The sequence below is a fragment of the Protobothrops mucrosquamatus genome, unplaced genomic scaffold, assembly GCF_001527695.2.
Source record: "Protobothrops mucrosquamatus isolate PMUCROS unplaced genomic scaffold, P.Mucros_1.0 scaffold290, whole genome shotgun sequence".
NCBI lineage: Eukaryota > Metazoa > Chordata > Lepidosauria > Squamata > Viperidae > Protobothrops > Protobothrops mucrosquamatus.
In genome coordinates this window covers 213,891-233,295 of record NW_015386634.1, presented here as the reverse complement: position 1 = coordinate 233,295, position 19,405 = coordinate 213,891, and the positions used below count along the sequence as shown (strand labels likewise).

At 38.6% G+C, this 19,405-nt stretch overlaps 1 protein-coding gene across 1 annotated transcript in view; it reads right to left on the bottom strand.

Annotated features, from left to right (window-relative positions):
• Positions 1 to 13,361, bottom strand: part of TAFA1 (TAFA chemokine like family member 1) — a 399,679-nt gene extending 386,318 nt beyond the window's left edge. Inside the window, exon 1 of the mRNA XM_015814876.1 lies at positions 13,241 to 13,361. Within this exon, the coding sequence (XP_015670362.1) occupies positions 13,241 to 13,361 (121 nt within the window). The remainder of the gene's footprint in view (positions 1 to 13,240) is intronic.
• Positions 13,362 to 19,405: the final 6,044 nt, after the last annotated feature.

Sequence of the window (19,405 nt, the reverse complement as noted above, 5' to 3'; positions counted from 1 at the left end):
AAGACCTCTGAGGTTCTTTCCAACTCTGTTATTCTGCCAATTAATAATTGTCTGAATTTTTGGAACCCCCCAACCTGGTAGCTCTGCTGTAATGATAGCTCTGAAAATGAGTTGGGAAGTCTCTAAAGTTGTCAAATAAATAAATAGCTTCCAGAATATCATGGGGCATTTTACAAAGCCTCATAATAAGGATTTCTGAGGAAAGCTAAGCTTCAGTCATTCTAATTCTTACAAAAATACTTCACTTCATTTCTGAAACATGTCTGAAACTCTGTTAAGATGGCTGAGAAGTAGCTTCTAGTTGGTTCGGCCCTAAACCAACCAAGTCTTTTAATCTGAACGTTGGATTCTCGATGAATCCAGAGGAAAGTGTATGCACCTTTTATGAGCATGACAAACTGCTCATCTACGGGAAGGTAGATTGCTTGAATATGGCTTCTTTCTAGTTTGTGCCATTAATCTATCCCCAGCTTCCTGAGATCTTTTTCAGTGTCACATAGCTTTAACAATAACCATGTATCTTTTAAAGTCTGTCTCATGATGAAAAATGGGGAGCGGGAGGGAAAACCTCACTGATATCCTTGGAAATATTTCTAGCAGCATTTTGTTACTCATCCAGCCTGTTAGAAATACTGATGGGTATTCTCTGGCATTCTCCCTATTAGTTTTAATTATAAAAGCAAATGTGGTTTAGAAATTATTTCTGAAGGGAAGAGAACTTCAGAGAAACTCTCGTGTATTCTTGCACTTGTTAGTTATCACATACCTAATATTTGGATATTTTCCCTTTCCTTGTACACCTCACCAATTGTCTGCAGTCTCCCTGATTTACACATTTCAGTTACATATCAAATAAGGAATCATAATAAGATAGTTAATCTGACTTTTTTCTCCAATAACTACGCTATTATAAATGCTGATCTTCAGAAAAAAATGTGAAATATCTCCCCCATTTAAGTCTATTTTGCACCAGGTTCAAATTGAAATATAAAGGCAAAGTTCTATATAGTAATATGCTTTGGATCAAGCAAGGAAAACAAATAAATCTGACATGATGTTAAATTTTGATATTTTTTTTATCCAGTGGACATTTTACTACAGTGAGGTAAAACATTGAAGTCAAACTTTTAATTTATTGTGATATAACTTGATTAAAAGGACAGGGAAGTATGTTTGTATACGTGTGTGTGTGTTTATTTTTAAAAGGAATCCATTAATTGCTTTTTGAGAGAGAAACAGATGGTAGCATTCATTAATTTATTTTTATTCCATAAGTATGCCCAGCTCCTTATAAAATGTTGTCCCTATCTCATCAAAACATTGAAATCCATAAGAAATTAATGTTAAGTTTTTATTTGAGGAATAGCTACTTTCTATTCCTCACAAAGTACAGAAATGATTTGGGGAGAAGAGCCAGGAAAGAACCCAGAAACAGAAAGAAGAAAATAAAAACCTAAACAATATTTAGATATTTTTTTTTAACGGATCATCTTTTGGGATTAATATCTGTTTGGGCAATTTCTTTGAACCAGTATACTCCTGCTCAAGAAAAGATGGGCATTCCAAAACATGAAGGAAACAAAGCACGTTTTAAAATCCTTTGTCTGAAGTGACTGCAGAGACAATAGGAAAGTGTGAATTGATAGGAATGAACTGAAAGTCACAGCTCCACCTGGCTGTTCAAAACTTAATTAGAACACATTTTATAGTTGAGGAAGAATTTGGGGATTATCCAAATCATTCAACACATTCTACAGCTCAGAAAGACCAGTTAATAACATGAACACTTTGAAGTGAGAATTATTACCTACACAACCCTAAATGGATGGCGTTCAGGATATCTAAAGGACCAAATTTTTCCATATGTTTCTTCCTCAGAAATAGATCAAGACACACTATCATCTATCATCAACAACTAAGACACATAACACTTCCTGGTGCTAGCCTGATTGATCACCTCACTGTCACCAACCGTGATCACCTTCTTCATGGTCAATAAAAGTTTTTTTTTCATAAAATTTTTTATTGATTTTTATAATTGAACAACAAATACCAATATGATGCATCTACATACACAAGCAAAAAAAATTAAATACTACTCAATACATTTTTCGGATACGCCCGGCAGTCCCCGCCTTGCCTCCACCCTCATCACTTTCCTCTAATAAAAGTTTTATCTTGTCCTGCTGGTGGGAAGGGCAATGAGGAACTTTGAAATGAGAGCTGAATTCTTAGTTCAGGATGTTAGCATCATTCTCTGAAATTTCCAAAATGCAATGCCTAAGGTGATTTCTACATTAAAGTGAACAGTCATGCAGAACTGTCAAAGCATTCTCAAATAAACAAAATGGCAAAAGCATCTTTTCATTCTTTATCCTTATCCTACAAAGTCTGGTTTGGATAAGAAATGCACACCTTTGCTAGCAATCATTAACTAAACAATAGATAATTTGTTATCATTCCCAGAGGTGAACCAAGACAAGTTCTTCAGATCACTCCAGAAGCAGAAATACCATCTTTATACAACCTCAAATCTTCAAATCCAACCTCCTTTATACAATCTTATTTTGAGAAAGATACACTTGATGGCATGTCTATGTATGTATTTCTGAAAATCAGAGGGAAGACTTCAACTTGGGTATAAGAGATATCCCATAACATCTTTCTGTCTAAATCAACAACCTATGGATTGAAACCTTATTCTCTTACTCAAATCTCAACATTTGAGATCCCTTTCTCCATATACAAAAAAGAGAAATATTTATTACATTGATGCAGAAGCAGGAACAATTGTGCTTCATTGTTCTGAGAAATAGTGGACATAGAAAGACAGATCTGAGAGAAGTAATTTTGTGAGAGCGGAGAACTGATTAAAAGGCAGGACTCTGGCTTTTCTATTTCTCATTTCCATATGCTTATTATGACATAAATATTACTTGTGTCAACTGTAATCAACAAAAATATGGACACAAACACAAAATCACTTTGTATTAAGTTTTATAATATTATTGCAAGCATCTTAAGAGAAAAGGACAGTAGTGCCAAATTCAGTTTCAAATTGTCCCACCAATGGTTTCATCCTCTTTCTTCATTTTCAGGTTTTTAAAAAATGTATACTACTTAAAACAGACACATGTACTTTTTCTGAATATACATATATTGCAAAGCAATTCCTCCTAATGCAATGCAATTTTATACACAATTTTCCTTAATACATTTTTTCTACTTTTGGATATTAGTGCATAAACTGCACTCTGAGTAAGATATAGTGATAATCCACTATTTGTTGAGGTCACAGTTTCTAGAAAACCTGACCTACAACAAAATGAGATTCATGCTAATGAAACAGGAGAGATAAAGGATAAAGATGAAGCCTGAATAGAATAAGTAGATGAAGAAATGCACAAATTTCTCTGTTTACATCAGACAACAGTTTTAAGAGGTGGAATTCAAACGATGCTCACAAATATAAATTCCAAGATTGAAATGCAAGTACAGAAACTGAACATGCTCAAAGCCACATCAAACTCACAATAATTAAACAGAAAGTATTTGAGATTCAAGAAATACATTTAATTTGTTCAAGCAAAGAATTTCATTCCAAAGTTTTTCTTGGTTTTTCTGTAAAGTTTACATTTGCTATGACAACTAACAGAAAAGAGAAAAGCCCTATAAAATCTTGGATTGCATCAGTAAAAACCTGCTCACACAGTGTAATATAATGGATAATAGTATTGGATTTGAACCAGTGTGAACCATGTTCACATTCATTCTCGGTCTAGGAAAGTCATAGGTTGATTTGAAGGCAGTTCTATTTTAGTTGGATCTACCAGAGAAGGTTGTTGTTATGGGGAGAAAAAGGGGAAAAGAGTGTGAAGTACTGTGCCTTGACATTCTAAAACAGGGATGGGGAATGATGACCCTTTTATGACTTGTGGTCCATGCTGGCTCAGGAATTCTGGGAGTTGAAGGAAACAAGTCACAAAGAGGGCATTATTCCCCACCTCTGTTCTAAAAGAAAGGCAGGATGTGAATCTAAAGAATAGTGAATATAGAAATGTCCTAGTTTGATCATTAGGAAACTTACAGATGCTGTAGAAACTTGCCAATCAGCCAATTAAAAAAAACATATTGGAAAAGAAAACATGCATGGTCAAATGTAATATTCAAAAAGAATTAACATCACATTATATTATTTCTGAAAATGAAGAAACAACTTAGATTTCTAGATACACCAGCCAAAAGCATCTTCTATTCTTCCAATAGAATCTTAAATTTCTGTATCTGTTCTACGATACATTACTTTAATTTACTGTTTTGCCAAGTTTTTAATGTGCATTTTAGCTCTTTCCATTGCTATAACACTCTAAGCATGATTAATACATTTTATTAATCTGCAGCTATACAGTGACTAATGTATTTTGGAAATAAACAAATAAATAACATCTTGAAATGTGAGGGGAATAAATAAATAAATAACATATTGAAAAATGTTCTGAAAATGTTTGTTGCTCTTAAAGTGCAAGGGTGGGTGGGAACATTTACTAACCAACTTAAAATCTTTGGATGGCTGACGGAGATGAGGTAGATGGGGGCAAATCATACAGATGTGGGTAGAACAATAGTTTGAGGAGAATGTTTGTAAAGATTGTTCAGTGTTGTCCCCCTTTTAGGCCTTCTGTTGCAGTTTTCACATGGTCCCCTCCTCAAAATAACAAAAAAACTACTGTCAGGTTTTCTGCAATCTATTCTATTCTATACAATATTCTATACAGTCTGTTATATACAATATTCTATTGTATCAAAGCATTATAGTCAGCCCAGCACTTCCATCTATTTTTGATCAATAGCTTTTAACAAAGAAAGAGTACAGAGAAGAGCAACAAAGATGATTAGGAGACTGGAGGCTAAAACATATAAGGAACGGTTGCTGGAATTGGGTATGTCTAGTTTAACGAAGAGAAGGACGAGGGGGGACATGATAGCAGTATTCCAATATCTCGGAGGCTGCCACAAAGAAGAGGGAGTCAAGCTATTCTCCAAGGCGCCTGAAGGCAGGGCAAGAAGCAACGGATGGAAACTAAGCAAGGAGATAAGCAACCTAGAACTAAGGAGAAACTTCCTGACAGAACAATTAACCAGTGGAACAACCTGTCTCCAGAAGCGGTGAATGCTCCAACACTGAAAGTTTTTAAGAAGAGACTGGACAGCCATTTGTCTGAAATGGTATAGGGTTTCCTGCCTGAGCAGGGGGTTGGACTAGATGACCTCCAAGGTCCCTTCCAACTTTGTTGTTGTTGTTGTTGTTGTTGTTATTGTTGTTGTTGTTGTTGTTGTTGTTATTATTATTATTATTATTATTATTATTATTATTATTATTATTATTATTATTATTATATTTTTCTGTGGTCCACAAATGTCTTGTTCTCTCTTTCCTCCATCAGTATCCTGTTCATGAATTTCAGATCTGAGATGACATTATGGCAGAAATTCCACCTATACAATGAGTTATAACAGCAGTACAAACCAAGGGTGACTGAGACTCAAGAAGGTGGGGTTATCGTGATTGGAGGAAACTTGTTAAGCCTCAGAAACAAGCACCCTAAGGAGACATAAATGGAAAATAAATTCTGCTTAGCAATTACAGAATACTGAATGGAAGGTGGGAGAGGCAGTAGAATGAAACGAGGAAAGAGCGGAGTAAACTACATGATTCAACAAAGCAAGATTTTGTTGAACGCAGAACAAAATTTGAAAGCTTATTCTAATACAGCCTGAAAGAAAATTTTAAAGGGGACAAAAACTGGGGCATTTACAACCTGATATATTGATGTGTGCCTCATTACAGCAGAAACAATTAGAGTCAATTATAAGTTTCCATGTGGTTCAATAGGCATTTGACGATTGGAGGAATGGTGTCCTAAACAGAGCAAGCTGTCTAATTCCCCATGCACGCTGATGATTTGCTTTAGCAACAGAAGACGCCTAAAATTGTTTCAAACATAGTTAAATATGGGTTGTTCCCATACTGTACTCCCAAACTTCCTGAAGTCTTTGCCCTAGACACCATATCATTGGACTGACTCTGATAGCAATAGCACTTAGTCATATACTGCTTTGTTGTGCTTTACAGCCCTCTCTAAGTGGTTAACAGAGTCAGCCTATTGGCCCCAACAATCTAGGTCCTCATTTTACTGACTTCGGAAGGGTGGAAGGCTGAGTCAAACTTGAGCCAGTCAGTATCAAACTCCTGGCAGTGGGCAGTCAACCTGCAATACTGCATTCTAACCATTGTGCCACCACGGCTCTTACTGATATTGTGAGTTGAACATGAAGACCTGAAAACTTGCCCCTCTTTTATGCACAATTAACATGTGCAGTTTCTTTTGGGCTCAACTTGCAAATCAAGAAACCACTTTACTTTGAAGTATGACTAATACAAGTTCAGAAGGAATAAAAGAATTTCACTATATAAGACTGTGCTTTGGATTGTTTGTGAAAGTAAGTCCCCGTCCTTGAGGGATCTCCTAAATGTATCACACTCTCCTTGGAAGAGTATGATACATTCTTTTCTCTGCTATAATTATAATAACCTGACACACATAAATATTTGAAGTGCCAATCCTTTACAAGTTCTAAAAGGTATCCCATGTTTAAACATTTAATGTTTCTGTAAACTTACAGTTGTTATCTTCATAGAAAAGATAAGTAATAGTGCATCTATCTAAAAGTAGATAATAGTGTGACTTGTTTGTCTTGTATCAGTATGAAGAATCAATTTCCTGATTCTAGTTTGATTCAGATTTTCAACAAGCTTTAAAATTACAACGGCCTTGTTAAATTTAAAGGAAAGAATGGGGAAGAAGAGAGAAGTGTATCATCACCAGGTTTTTTCTAATAACCCATGATTTATAAGTTTGGGAACTTTGAATCTAATCAGGTTGATAAAATTCCCTTAATATTAAATTATTATTTCAATTAAAAGAGTTATTAGGAATATAGTGTACTGATGTTCATAGGACTTCCATGCAAATGTGTAAATAAGATTTCATCTTTAACCTTTTAGGAAAGCTATTCCTAAATTCCTGGTCTGAGTGTTCAGTTACATATCCAGACAGATCTTCTTCTTTATATTATATGATTCTACAAAAAATGTAATAAAACTGAATTGTTTCTGCTAGGCAGACGCCTCTACAACTTTTCAATTTCCTCTCTTTAGAAGCTACAAATAAAGAAAGAAGTGAGAGAGATATTTACAACAATAGCAGACCAAAAAAGGAGGTCAGTGGCACATGAATGTGTGTTGGTAGACACACAACATTCATTTATAGAGAATGTATGGACATATTTCATTCTTTCTTTTCTTTTAGAAGGAATATTCCAAATCATGCAGCCTACATATTTGTTCATAGCCAAAATTCTTCAACAGGACAATATTTACTTTGGAAAATAGCATAGCACCAATGTATTCCAACCTGCAATTACCTGCCCAAAACAAACTGGGAAAAGTTCCCCACACTGCTATAATTCTTAAATAAAGTTTAGCACTTACAGAACAGATCTGTTTTGAGCCTCTGAAGTTAGTGAAAAATACAAAATCCCAGGAGGAGGCAAAACCTTGCTCTTAGCAAATCTCATTTTTGTGATGGACTAGAAATGAAAATGCATTTTTCTTTTTTTAAAAAAAAAACTGTTCGCTACAACAGCAGGAAGAGGAAAGACAAAAATAATATGATAATAGAGGAACCAGCTCATTTATTCTTAAGTGGAAAAAATACCTTTTTCACTCATGGTAAGTCTATACCCGCTAATAATTAAAGGCAAATATCTGAAACAACCAGAGCAGATCGCGCCTTTGAGGGATGCATTTGCCAGTTTGTAATTTTCCTGAGGCCTGAAGAATCAAAGCAATGCCTTCTTGTAGTAATGACAGCAAATACACAAACAGCTCTGAGTGCTGAAAAGCTCTGGTTGAATCACCCAGGCTTCCAAATTTGCACTTGAAGAAAGCCAAGCCTGATGTTTCAGTGTGGGAGAGGGCCAGAAAATGAATCTAACATTGCAAATGACAAGGCACCAGAAAGAACAGGCACTTAAGGCTGTCACCCTTTTAGGGCCGATTTTCATATTCTGTGAATTTTCAGGTCAAGTGCAAACTACCTTACACACTAATACAGAGGTCCCCAACATTTTGGGCACCAGGGACCAGTTCCGTGGAGAAAGGTTTTTCCATGGACTGGAGACTGCATGGTTTTGTGTGCTGCCTGCATCCCACGGATGGGGCTTTGCTTGTTTGTGCGGACCAGTTGCTGGCATGCCTCGGCCCGGTACCGGTTCACAGACTGGGGGTTGGGGAACCCTGCAGTAATAGATGTAAAATTAATGCTGCCTCTCCAGGATAAGCAAATAAGAACAAGAAAGTTCCATGCTCCTGGCTGTGGGTTTTATACTACATAGTGAACCACAATTTATGGAGGCTAGGCTCATTCAAGTTCATCATACTGAGTACCAAAAAGGTCCATCTTTGTATCTATTTTTTTTCCTACACTGGGCAATGTGAACAGAGACCACCAAAAGAAGTAGAATAGAAGTAGTATTTTTATCATGCATTTCCGGTGCAATAGAAAGTTCTCCATCATGACATTTTATGGGACAGTGAAGTTTCTAATAGACAACCTAATCCCATCTACTTGTTGCCTCTCCCTGCTCAATAGTTTTGAAACCAAAAGGTTAACAACCTTAAGTAAAAGTCAATCCTCAAACTCTAAGGTAGATTATTATCACTATTCCACTGTTGCTGCTCTTTTATTCTACCAGGGGTTAAAGCGAAAAATTAAGAAGTAATTTATCCTTCTAGCTTGGCCTTCCACAATATATTAGCATCCACATATACTGAACTACAAATCTTATTATCTCCTACCAGGTTAGCTATGGATAATGAGAATTATATTTCAGGAGATGTGAAAGCTCTGGCTTGGGGAAGACTGCTCTTGTTTATTAATTCAGTAACTAGTAGATTGATGTTTTCCTTTACATTCCTTCTGCTTGTGCTTCTAATTTCCTCTGTGCTTCTAATGCCTTTGGATGTTTGGATATCTGATTGTGGCTTGTTCTATTGTTTTACACATATATTGGTGACACCATTCTCAAGTCTATTCCCTGTATGTTCTCCTGTATACATTAAAAGGCTTTTGAGTGACCATAGTAGTTCTCCCTTTGTGCAGTTTTGCACCCCTACCTCAAACCAGACTTTTGACTGCACTTATCAGAGCAAGTGTAGCAGATTCCAGTTGTGCCTGACAAATAAAGACCACAAATCTTGAATCCAGCTTTCATTATAATTCATAAAGAGGCACAGCAAACCATTGTATCTAAGTAGTCAATGCGTTGTTCTGCATATGAAGTAACATTACAGTAATAGCCACCTTGTACCAAACGTGCTTTTTGAAGAGGCAAGTAGACTTTCTTGTTTTTCTTTGAAGATGTTTTGCTTTTCATCCAAGAAGCTTCTTCAGTTCTTCTTGGAGAGAAGCAAAACATCTTCAAAGAAAAACAAGAAAGTCCGGTTGCCTCTTGAAAAAGCACCTTTGAAACAACCATGACCTGGACGACTGAGAATCTCCCTAGACATTTAACCACCTTGTACATTTCGAAGGATTTATGTAGAATGAGGGAAACTGTGATAGAAGTCCCTACTTTTAAAATGAGAAGGCAGTCCGCCCACTCTTTTTACTTGGCACTAAAAAGACATTTTAGCCAAGTGTGTTTTCTAAAAGCAGTTTGGTATGATTTCTTTGAGCATCAATATGTTCTGTGTACTCAGAAAATCAAGCAAAATAGGTATATTTCAGGTACTCATGAGTGAATGTACTGTGCAAGCACAGCCTACAATTGCTGAGACTGGTAATTAACTGTCATGTTGTCGTTTTCACATTGGTAACAAAATGAAAGCAAAAAAGATTAATTCTTGCTTTTTTGCAGCAGATGTTGTACATCAAAACTGCATTACAGATATTTGAAGCTAGCATGTGCTAAGCAAACCAAGAAAACGATGCCTGTGGTGACCCTTCCCTTTTCTTATTTTTTTTATTTCCTTTAAGTATTTTTTTTTGTTTCCAGTTGAATGGACTCAGGATTCAAGAGAAAAGTTGAATATAGCCAACAGAAAGCCAGGTGCTAAAGAGGACAAATAAAACCACTACAGGGGAGCCATGGAATTGAAACAGCATGTGTTTCACCATGAAAATCCCACATCTAAGCTTGTTTTTTGAGAGCAGAAGTAGAAACTATCAAGCATGCCCTACATGTCTTTGTGCCAATAAAATTTAATTAAAACAACTGAACATTGTGCTCCAATTTTGCTATACTAACCTTTCAGGGTTTTTTTTTTTTAAAAAAAAGTTAATCCATGTTTATAAATCCCATTTACAGTTCAGTTCAAGAACAATAGAAGTTGTTTACATTTTATAATATTTAACATGCTGTACACTGATCTTTAATTTACGGAGGAAAGGATGCAAGCAGAGAAGTTGTCTTCTTCCATTTCACTGCACTTTGATAATTCTGCTCTCAAATTCAATTGTTTAGAAAGACTCTTGTCTCCTATAAATTAGGGACCCTGACAATGATTATAAACTAGCAATGAAGTATTGTAGATCATGATCATGGAGGAGGAGATATAGTTGACAATCAATTATGGCTGGTTTTATTCTAGTAAAAACAGAGAAGTGTCATAAAACAACAGTCGTACATTAGAAAAATTATCTATTTATCCAACTTGTCTGATCTTTAATTCCTTTTTTCCCCTTGCTGCAATGTTTTAATCTTCCTTAAACAGGGGCTAAGTCAAACTGTCTAACTGAGAGTAAATGATGAATTGCTAATAATATCTGTCTGAAAAATAGCAAATGCTTGGAGACTAAGCTGAATATGTTAAAAAATCTCTGTTCATTTCCATCATTAGCATATTTTCATTCCTTGCTGGGTATATCTCCCACATGCATTATCCAGTCAGATCACCAATGTAGATGTGTTTGCGTGTACAATTTTCACATTATGCCAACAGAACCTTCTCAAAAAACCTTGCAGCTGTATCTTTCTAGAGGTTCCACAGAGCATTGCCCTCTGCGGACTTGTAGCAATGTGAAACCATCGTGAGCATTTCTGTCAAATTCCACTCATCTGTCAGAGTAGTGGATTATTCCTTGAGAGACTGAAATTGGTTGCCTTGGATCAGAACACCATCAATCTTACTCATGTAGGGTGCAGGCTGACTGCTTCAAAGTCTCACAAGAGGAACAGCTCTGCTGTTCCTAAGCAGGTGATGAGACAGTTGTAAAATCTTCACTCTATCTATATCACAGCCCCTGCGAAAGACATGTCATATTTCCCATTTCTTCAACATTTTGTATGCACTCTATGCCATCCTCTTCTACTTCAATAAAGGAGGCAATTTTTCAAGCTTAGGCAAATATTCCAAGCCACGGGAATATCTATCTCTCATTTTTTTCCCCTCTTTCTCATCATGTTACTTGTTTCACCTGGTTGTGCAAAAAATGAAATCTCCTTTTTGCTTTTCACTATTTTTTATTTAATTTATGGACTTGCTAATTCATTGTGTCATCATCAGTGCCATATAACAGAGAGCACTTTCTATATCTATAGATGTTTGGTATACTTCTTTTGATGTTATTCCAGAGGAAAACATCTGAACTAGTTCTGCTTCTAATAATTGTCATTTTAATCATTAGAGGTAGAAAGTCATACATGAACAATCAATGTTTAAAGCTTAAAACTGAATAAATCAAATGCAATCCATTGAGATTGTCTTCTCTATTAAAATTATGGATGTACTAGTAGTGCTTCTGTAAAGAAAAGGGGTGCTCTAAAATGCAACCTGCCATTCTTGAGTTTATCTAGGAAAATTCTTCAATCAAACATTTTTCTATTGTCCTTATGAATTATTGTTAGTCATTCTTTCTCAGACTATTACATTCTGGACTGGAGATTCAGTGAATTCTTAAGTTGAATCCTACATTAAATTCTCAGTCCACACTATATGAATCCATGCTTTCAGACATCCATTCTCATATATTTAAATCTGATCTTTAAGAGAACGTTTTAAAATGGTATGTCATTTCAGCTTGGAACAACAAAGCCCAAACAAACAAGCCCCACCATGGTCATTTTGTTTTCCTAAACCCTTCTGTTCAAAGCCAACTTTCCAATAGAGTGGTCTTCTATAGTTCATAATTGATCATTATGACTGATCATTTCCTGAATCAAAAGCCATGAAGCAAGTTCCAAACAAACAGTCAGTTTTGAAGTATTGCATAGCTGATCTCCACTTGAGGAATAGTGTAATGAAATGCCTTAGACTCAATCTTTCCTTGATCAATTTCTATTTCCAACACAAATATCCTTTTCCTTCCTTTAACCTCCAAGCATCTTTAGAAATACTGCACATCTTTTCATTGAATGACCATAACTCACCATCTGTGACAAATTCAGGCAATGCTTCACCATTGTTTACACTCTGTACCATCATTTTGGGAGAACAAATATTTTTACAGCATGGGCGTTATGGTAAAGGGTCTCCAAAAGGTGACTTATAGCTAAAACTATAGACTCACTTAGCAGAGTGTAAGTTCAAGTGATACAATGATATACAAATAGAACTAAGAATATACATAGGACTGCATAATGTAATCATGTATAATATATACTTATATATTCTTTGACATGTCCTCCAAGGTGTTAAAATATACCCACTGGGAAAAAGATATTGCTTTTGCCTTGATTTTTCCTACCTTTCCCAGACCCATAATTTAAGCACTGGTCCCTTTGTGGATATTTGTTTTTTAACACAGGGATCCAGTGCCTCAGTTGTCCACTCCCCAGCCAATGAAGGCTATACCTTAAGCTCTGTAACCTGTGGTTTTTAATAAGGTTTATTTTCTTTCTACCACCACCACATATATCACAGAGCATTAAGCAAAGACTGAATTGTAAACAGTTTGAGTTACCCACAATGACCTTCCAATGTAAAGTAGGAAAAAGAAGTCATACACAGAGAAAGACACAAATACACAACCTAAATAAGTGCTGTACTTCCCTTCCAGACAAGCAAACATTGAGTTGCCTACATTATGAGATTTTTAAATGTGAGCTGATTGCATATAATCCATACTCACAGGCCTATTCTGGCATCTCTAGCAGTATCCACTGCGAATAATCTTACCTGGTCTGGGCAGATGCTGCTGCTGCTGAAATGTCTGCTGAAGGGACCCTTGGCAGAGCAGTACAGCACAGGCACTTATCCACAAATACAGGACCCAGGACATTGCAGAGACCATGGCCATCCTCTGAAGAAAAGGCAAGGCAAGAGTTAGCATCCCCACCAAGCAGGATCACCTTCTAGTTCCTTTCAGGTGTATTGGTCCTTCCCATCTTTCATCCAGGCTGTGGTTTTCATATATCAAAGAGCATATTCAAGAGACCTTGAGACCTGCTTCTACATCAACCTTAAATAATTCAGGAGCATAAATGAAATTTTTTTTGTAAAAGAAGCCCAGGGCTAGGTGGAAGTCAAGCTGTAGCTGATGAACTTGGCTTGAATTACAAAAGTCACACTGGAGGGTGCATTTGAAGGCAGAAGGTTAGACACTCATGCCTTGCTGTTTATATTTTTTTAACCATGCCATTTATTATTTGCAGTAGTTTATACCTCTTGAGTTTTCAATAGTCCACTATAAGTGATACTAACATTTCCTTTGGTTTCTGCTGTGGATATGCCTGGTTGACAGGCACCTGTCTGAAAGGATAACTCTCATTTTCAAGAGTTATTCCACAAAGGAACAACAAGAAGCACAAGGGGTACACATCTGAAGCTATTTTTGCCTTATCATATTCTGTTGAACAGGAAACAGGAGTATCACTCCTACAACATCCTTTATGCTATGGAAAATTGCTTATTATAGCACTAACTCTTCCATTTACATACATCAAAGAACAATCTCAAAGCTTCATAAAATACTGGCTGTACGACTGAAAGTTATTGCATATAATCTCCCTGGCCAGTCTGGGAATTCTGATACCTTTCAGGATCATACTTAACTGCCTCATGCTCAACTCTCAGGCCATTAAAATTTCATTATCATCTGGTCTGCCAAGCAAAGTAACCGTTTCTCAGAAACATATGCTTCCTTCTCCCCCCCCCCCATTTTAACAAAGCAAAGGAACCACCTTTCTCAACCTTGTATTTTATCTAAATTCACCTACACAAAAACTAATTTGTGTGCCTTTGGCAACTAAGAGGAAAGAGCATTAGTCTGAATGAAGACACGCTTATCTCCCCCCCCCAAAAATGGAAGATCCTTCTTTGTCAAGGCCTGGTAGGTGAACCCTTGATTTCATTTCCATGGCACCGATTATTGTATTGTTCAGATGGCCTGTGTGTAAAAGTGTACGTGTGCGTGTGAACGCATCCATAAAGTTCACAGCCACTCTGCAATGCTTCCGATGCCTGCCAAGAGTTAGCTATTCCATGCACCGTCCAGTGTTTCAGCAACTCCTTCTGTTGCGGTTCACATTGCCAAATTAATCAAACCACCGGCACACTCCTTACTCAGCCAATGACAAGATGGCATTTTCTTTCTAATAACCCAATCAGTGGAGCATCTTTTTTTTTTTTAAGATGAGGGGAGAAAAGGCTTCCAGACTTTGAGAAACCTCCTTCGATTCTCAGGTTAATTGGGGGTGGGGCAGTTAAAATTAAGGCTAAACGAGAAAAGTGGGGGGCGGGGGGAGAGAGAGAAGGAATCACCCTCTGTTTTGGTCGGGAGGAAAAGAAGCATCCTCTGATCCACTGCAGTCTTGTCAGTGTCCAGCAGAGATGTAACTATGTTTTTTTGCGATTACTATTTTAAGCCTCCTTTACAACGGTACCTATAAATGGCTCTTGGTCCAAAAGAGGGCAACAGATCAAGTCCAACTTTTTAAAGGAGGCACTTCATGGCAAAAGATGACTGTCTCCGGCAGCTGCCATTTAATTACCTTCTCTGCCTATCCGATATACTCGCCCAAGTAAAGAGCAGTTTTACTTTATAGCTTTTAAAGCCCTTTCTCCTCGTTCCCTCCGTCTGACTTTCACTTCACTCCACAGGAAAGACCCATCGCCCCCTCTCTCTCCCTCTGCTTCCTTCTTTTACGCGCCTCCCCCCCCCCGAACAAAGCACAGACTGTGATCCTACAATCCTCATATATATCCAAGCCATGCAGAACCGGATCGATTTAGAGAGAGCGGTCTCTCCCCTCCCTGCTTTGCAAGGGAGGGGTTCGCTTATGACATCAACAAACGTGAAAGGAGGAAAGGATGAGCCTCAGCCGAGACTTCCACCCTTCCAGTGCTCTAATTCAATCTGAACTTTTTTTCTCCCTCACCCCCCCCCACCACCAGCTAAGCAAATGAGCAAAAGAATGGAACAGAAAAAGCTTCTGGGACCCCGTCTCTCGTCTTACCGCGATCTTTGAACTGCACTGAAGACATTATTTTATATCCCCCTTCATCTGCGCCCCCCCCCTTTCCCAGTTTCAGCCTCCTAACATCCATCTTGAGGGGAAGGGTGGCTCATCATTTTTAATGAACTTTTGCTTTCTGGAAATGCGCCCCCGTTCTTTGCCTTCTCCGCCGCTCCTCCCCAACCTGGCCGGTTCTTGTTTCTCCTAACCCACCCCGAAATCCTCGCAAGCTTCCCCCGCGGAGAAAGCTCTTGCGCTCGGCCGCCTCGCAAAGGCTTTTCTTACCTGTGTACTGCAAGCCAAAGCAGAGCGCTCTGGAAGCATACATTGGAAAGATTTAAGACTTTTTCAAATCCATCTGGATGGACCACAGTGTTGGGGTGTGTGGGGGGTGGTGGCGATAGAAATCCACTTCAAGACCCCCCCACCACCCCACCACCCCCGGAGCAAGCAAGCAAGCAAGCAAAAGAAGGGTCTTCTTTCTCGGGATGTCTTCTCCTGAAGACCAAGGCAAGCCCAGGCGTCTTGGATGGGCTGGTCGGCGTCTCTCCTCCTCCTCCTCCTCCTCTCCTCCTCCTCCCGCCTCACACACACACACAGACACCACGGTCTCGCTGGCCGGACTCCTCCGTCCAACTGTTAGGGAGACATCCAAGCTGGTTCTTCTCTGCTCCGGTCTCTCACAGGCTGTCCCAAAAGGAGCCCAGGGTGGTGGGACGGAAAAGCCCGGTCGTTTCACCTTTAAAATCCCTCTCTTCGGCGTCGCCCTTCTGCTCGACGAGACCTTTGGAGCGGGTCTGGAGATAAGTCGTGGCTTCCCGGACACTTGTGCTGGAAGGGCGGCGTGGCAGCTGAATGACAGACCAGCTCAATCGCTCGCTCTCCAGGGCACTCCGCGCCGGAGTAAAAAAAACAAAAACAAAAAAGATGTACGAAGGCTAAAGCCCAGCCTGGCAATACCCGGTGCCGATTGTCTGTTTGAATATATCCCCGGTTCGGTGAAAGTCTCGCCTCTCTTAAAGGGGACACGACCCCCGTCACCAGCAGCCCCGAAATTGCCTCACCTGCTCAACTCTCCGCTTTCCACACCCGCCGCCGAAGCTGCCTTTTAAAGACGGGCAGGGTTGAGCATTGCTGGGTTGCCAACCAGCCAGCCAGCCAGCCAGCCAGCAGCCAGGGGGGGTTCTCCCTCCTCCCCGCAGCATCAGAGAGAAAGGGAGGGGAAAACCCCGGGGAAGCGAGCTGAGCATGGGCAGGAAAGCGTCGGCAGTTCAAAATGTGACCAGGAAACCGGAGTGGAGTGGGGTGGGGGACAGGGGGGAGAGGTAACCCAATTAGTCATCAGGGAAAAGAGTGTGCAAAACGGAGTCCTGGGCCTTTTCCTAGAGAGCATGCATGGCATTTGTGGGTGGCTACCGATTCCCCCCCCCTTCTCGGAGAAATACACAAAATAGCTTCCTTAATATCACCAGTGAGCCCTGTGCCCCCTTGCAGAGAAGCTGAAGGATGATTGTGGTGTTGTTTTCACTCCATCAGAGGCAAAGAGAAGGGTTTGGGTGCATCTATCTGATCAAAGGAATTTGGCTGAATGAAACCAGTAACTCTCTTATTATATAAGTTGACATAATAACCAGATCAAGAAAGCATCCCTCTCTTTCTTCATGCTGGTCACTTTCCACAGGCAAATGTGATTGTGAATGACTAACAACTGATCAGTGTTAAGTGTTATCAGTGCCAGCTTTGTGCATGTATGTCAATAACCAAGCCCTTAGTTATCTAAAAATAAGTACAGCCAACTATCTCTGGGAGATGCCCACATACTTTTTTCCAGAACTGTAACTGTTATATATTAAATTGGAGATCCAGGATAATTATTGGCAGTCAAATAATAATGCTCTGAATCTATCTCCTATACATAAACGCACACACCCCTTCCACGCAGATGTGAATGTTCACAATTAAGTTATTAATCATAAACAGGACTGTTGACATTTATGTGCTCCCAAAACTGACTCAATAAATTTTGTCTTTTTATTTCTCCTTTATTGAATTTCTACCCTGTGTGTTTCTGTTTTAAGCATCAAGGTTTGGAGCTAGGACAAAGACATCCAGCTTATAAATTAAAATGATCCAAATGAAAAGAAACACAAAATATAAATTAAAACAATATTAACAGCTAATAGCAGATTTAAAATAAAACACAGACAAATCAACCATGAAAAGATTGACAGAAGATGTTCCACAACCTACAGTAGGAGCCAGGCAACCTTTCCCACCTACTACACAGACAAGTTCCTATTGGGTCAATACCAATATTCTGAGCACAACAGAAGTCTTTCCTGATTGCTTCAAAAAGGGTTCTATAGAGAAAATAGAGAGAGAGAGAGAGAGAGAGAGAGAGAGAGAGAGAGAGAGAGAGAGAGAGAGAGAGAGAGAGAGAGAAGGACATTGTACTTAGTGCTTATGCTAAATACTGAGTTTACAAAATGAACATAAGCCAGCCAAAATGAACTGTGATTTATTTTCCATTGAATGAAAAAAGTTGCTGAAACTTGTAAACATCTCCTTTACTGGGATCAATGAGAGAAAACACTGATTAATTTTGCAGGACATGTTATTGTATTTTAATTTGGAAATAGTGAAGGACATAGTACATTAAGTGTTTTCTGGTGAGACCGGTCTATCAGGGCAACCTGGTCTACCCCAAATATGGGATGGATCATACTGCTTCTTCTTTCGCCTTTCGGCCCCAAACTAGGAGCCTTCACAGGCAGTTGCTTCTGCGACAGACTATTTGTGTGTTAAATTTAATTTTACCGACAAAGAATTAAAGGGAGACTGATATAGCTATTTTGAGCTACTTAGCTCTCATCAGCCCATCATCTCATCATCAAATCTCAGAAGGGTATGGCTAGCTGATGAGAGCTAAGTAGCTTGAAATAGCTATGCTAGTCTCCCTTTAATTCTTTGTCAGTAAAATTAAATTTAATCCAGACATAATATATAGAATAATAGGGTTGGAAGGGACCTTGGAGTTCTTTTATTCTAACCTCCTGCTCAAGCAGGAGACCCAATACCATTCTGGATCAATGACTGTCCAAACTCTTCTTGAAAACCTTCAGTGAGCACTCACAACTTTCAGAGGTAAGCTGTTCCACTGATTAATTCTTCTCACTGTCAGAAAATTTTTTCTTAGTTCTTGATTGGATCTCTCTTCAATGATGTTCTATCTGTTATTTCTTATCTTACTCTCAGGCTTTGGAGAATACATCAACCCCTTCTCTGTGACAAACCCCTCAAGCACTCGAAGACTGCTATCATAATCCTCCCCTTTATTAGACTACAGATACTAGTTCCCTCGATCATTCATCATATACCTTATTCTCCACAACTCTTATCATTTTTGTTGCTCTTCTCTGCATTCTTTCTATCCTCTGAAGATACTTTCTGTATCATAGTGACCGGAACTGGATGCAGTATTTTTAGTGTGGTCTTACCAGTGCAGTATTTGTGGACATCTTTGGGGTGGGGGAAGTGCCTTCTCTTTCCCACTCTGATCATACCCTACCATAAGGGCTTTCTTTGATGAACAATTTTTGCATTGTTACATTTATTTGATGCCAACAACTTAAAAGGTAACTCGCAGAACTATTTCTCCTTTCCTCTCCTCTCTTATATTAAGACTGACAATATGGACATTTTATTTGCAATTCTGGTGAGCAAGTCTCACTGACCTCAGTTGAACAAATAACAAACCAAATAAGCATACAGAGAATCGGGCTGAAGCATTTGACTTAACAACTTAAGTTCAGGAATGCAAGTTCCTTAATGAGATGTAAGTACATCCAGTGGACAGGTATCAGATAAAATACATTGTTTTCTGCTA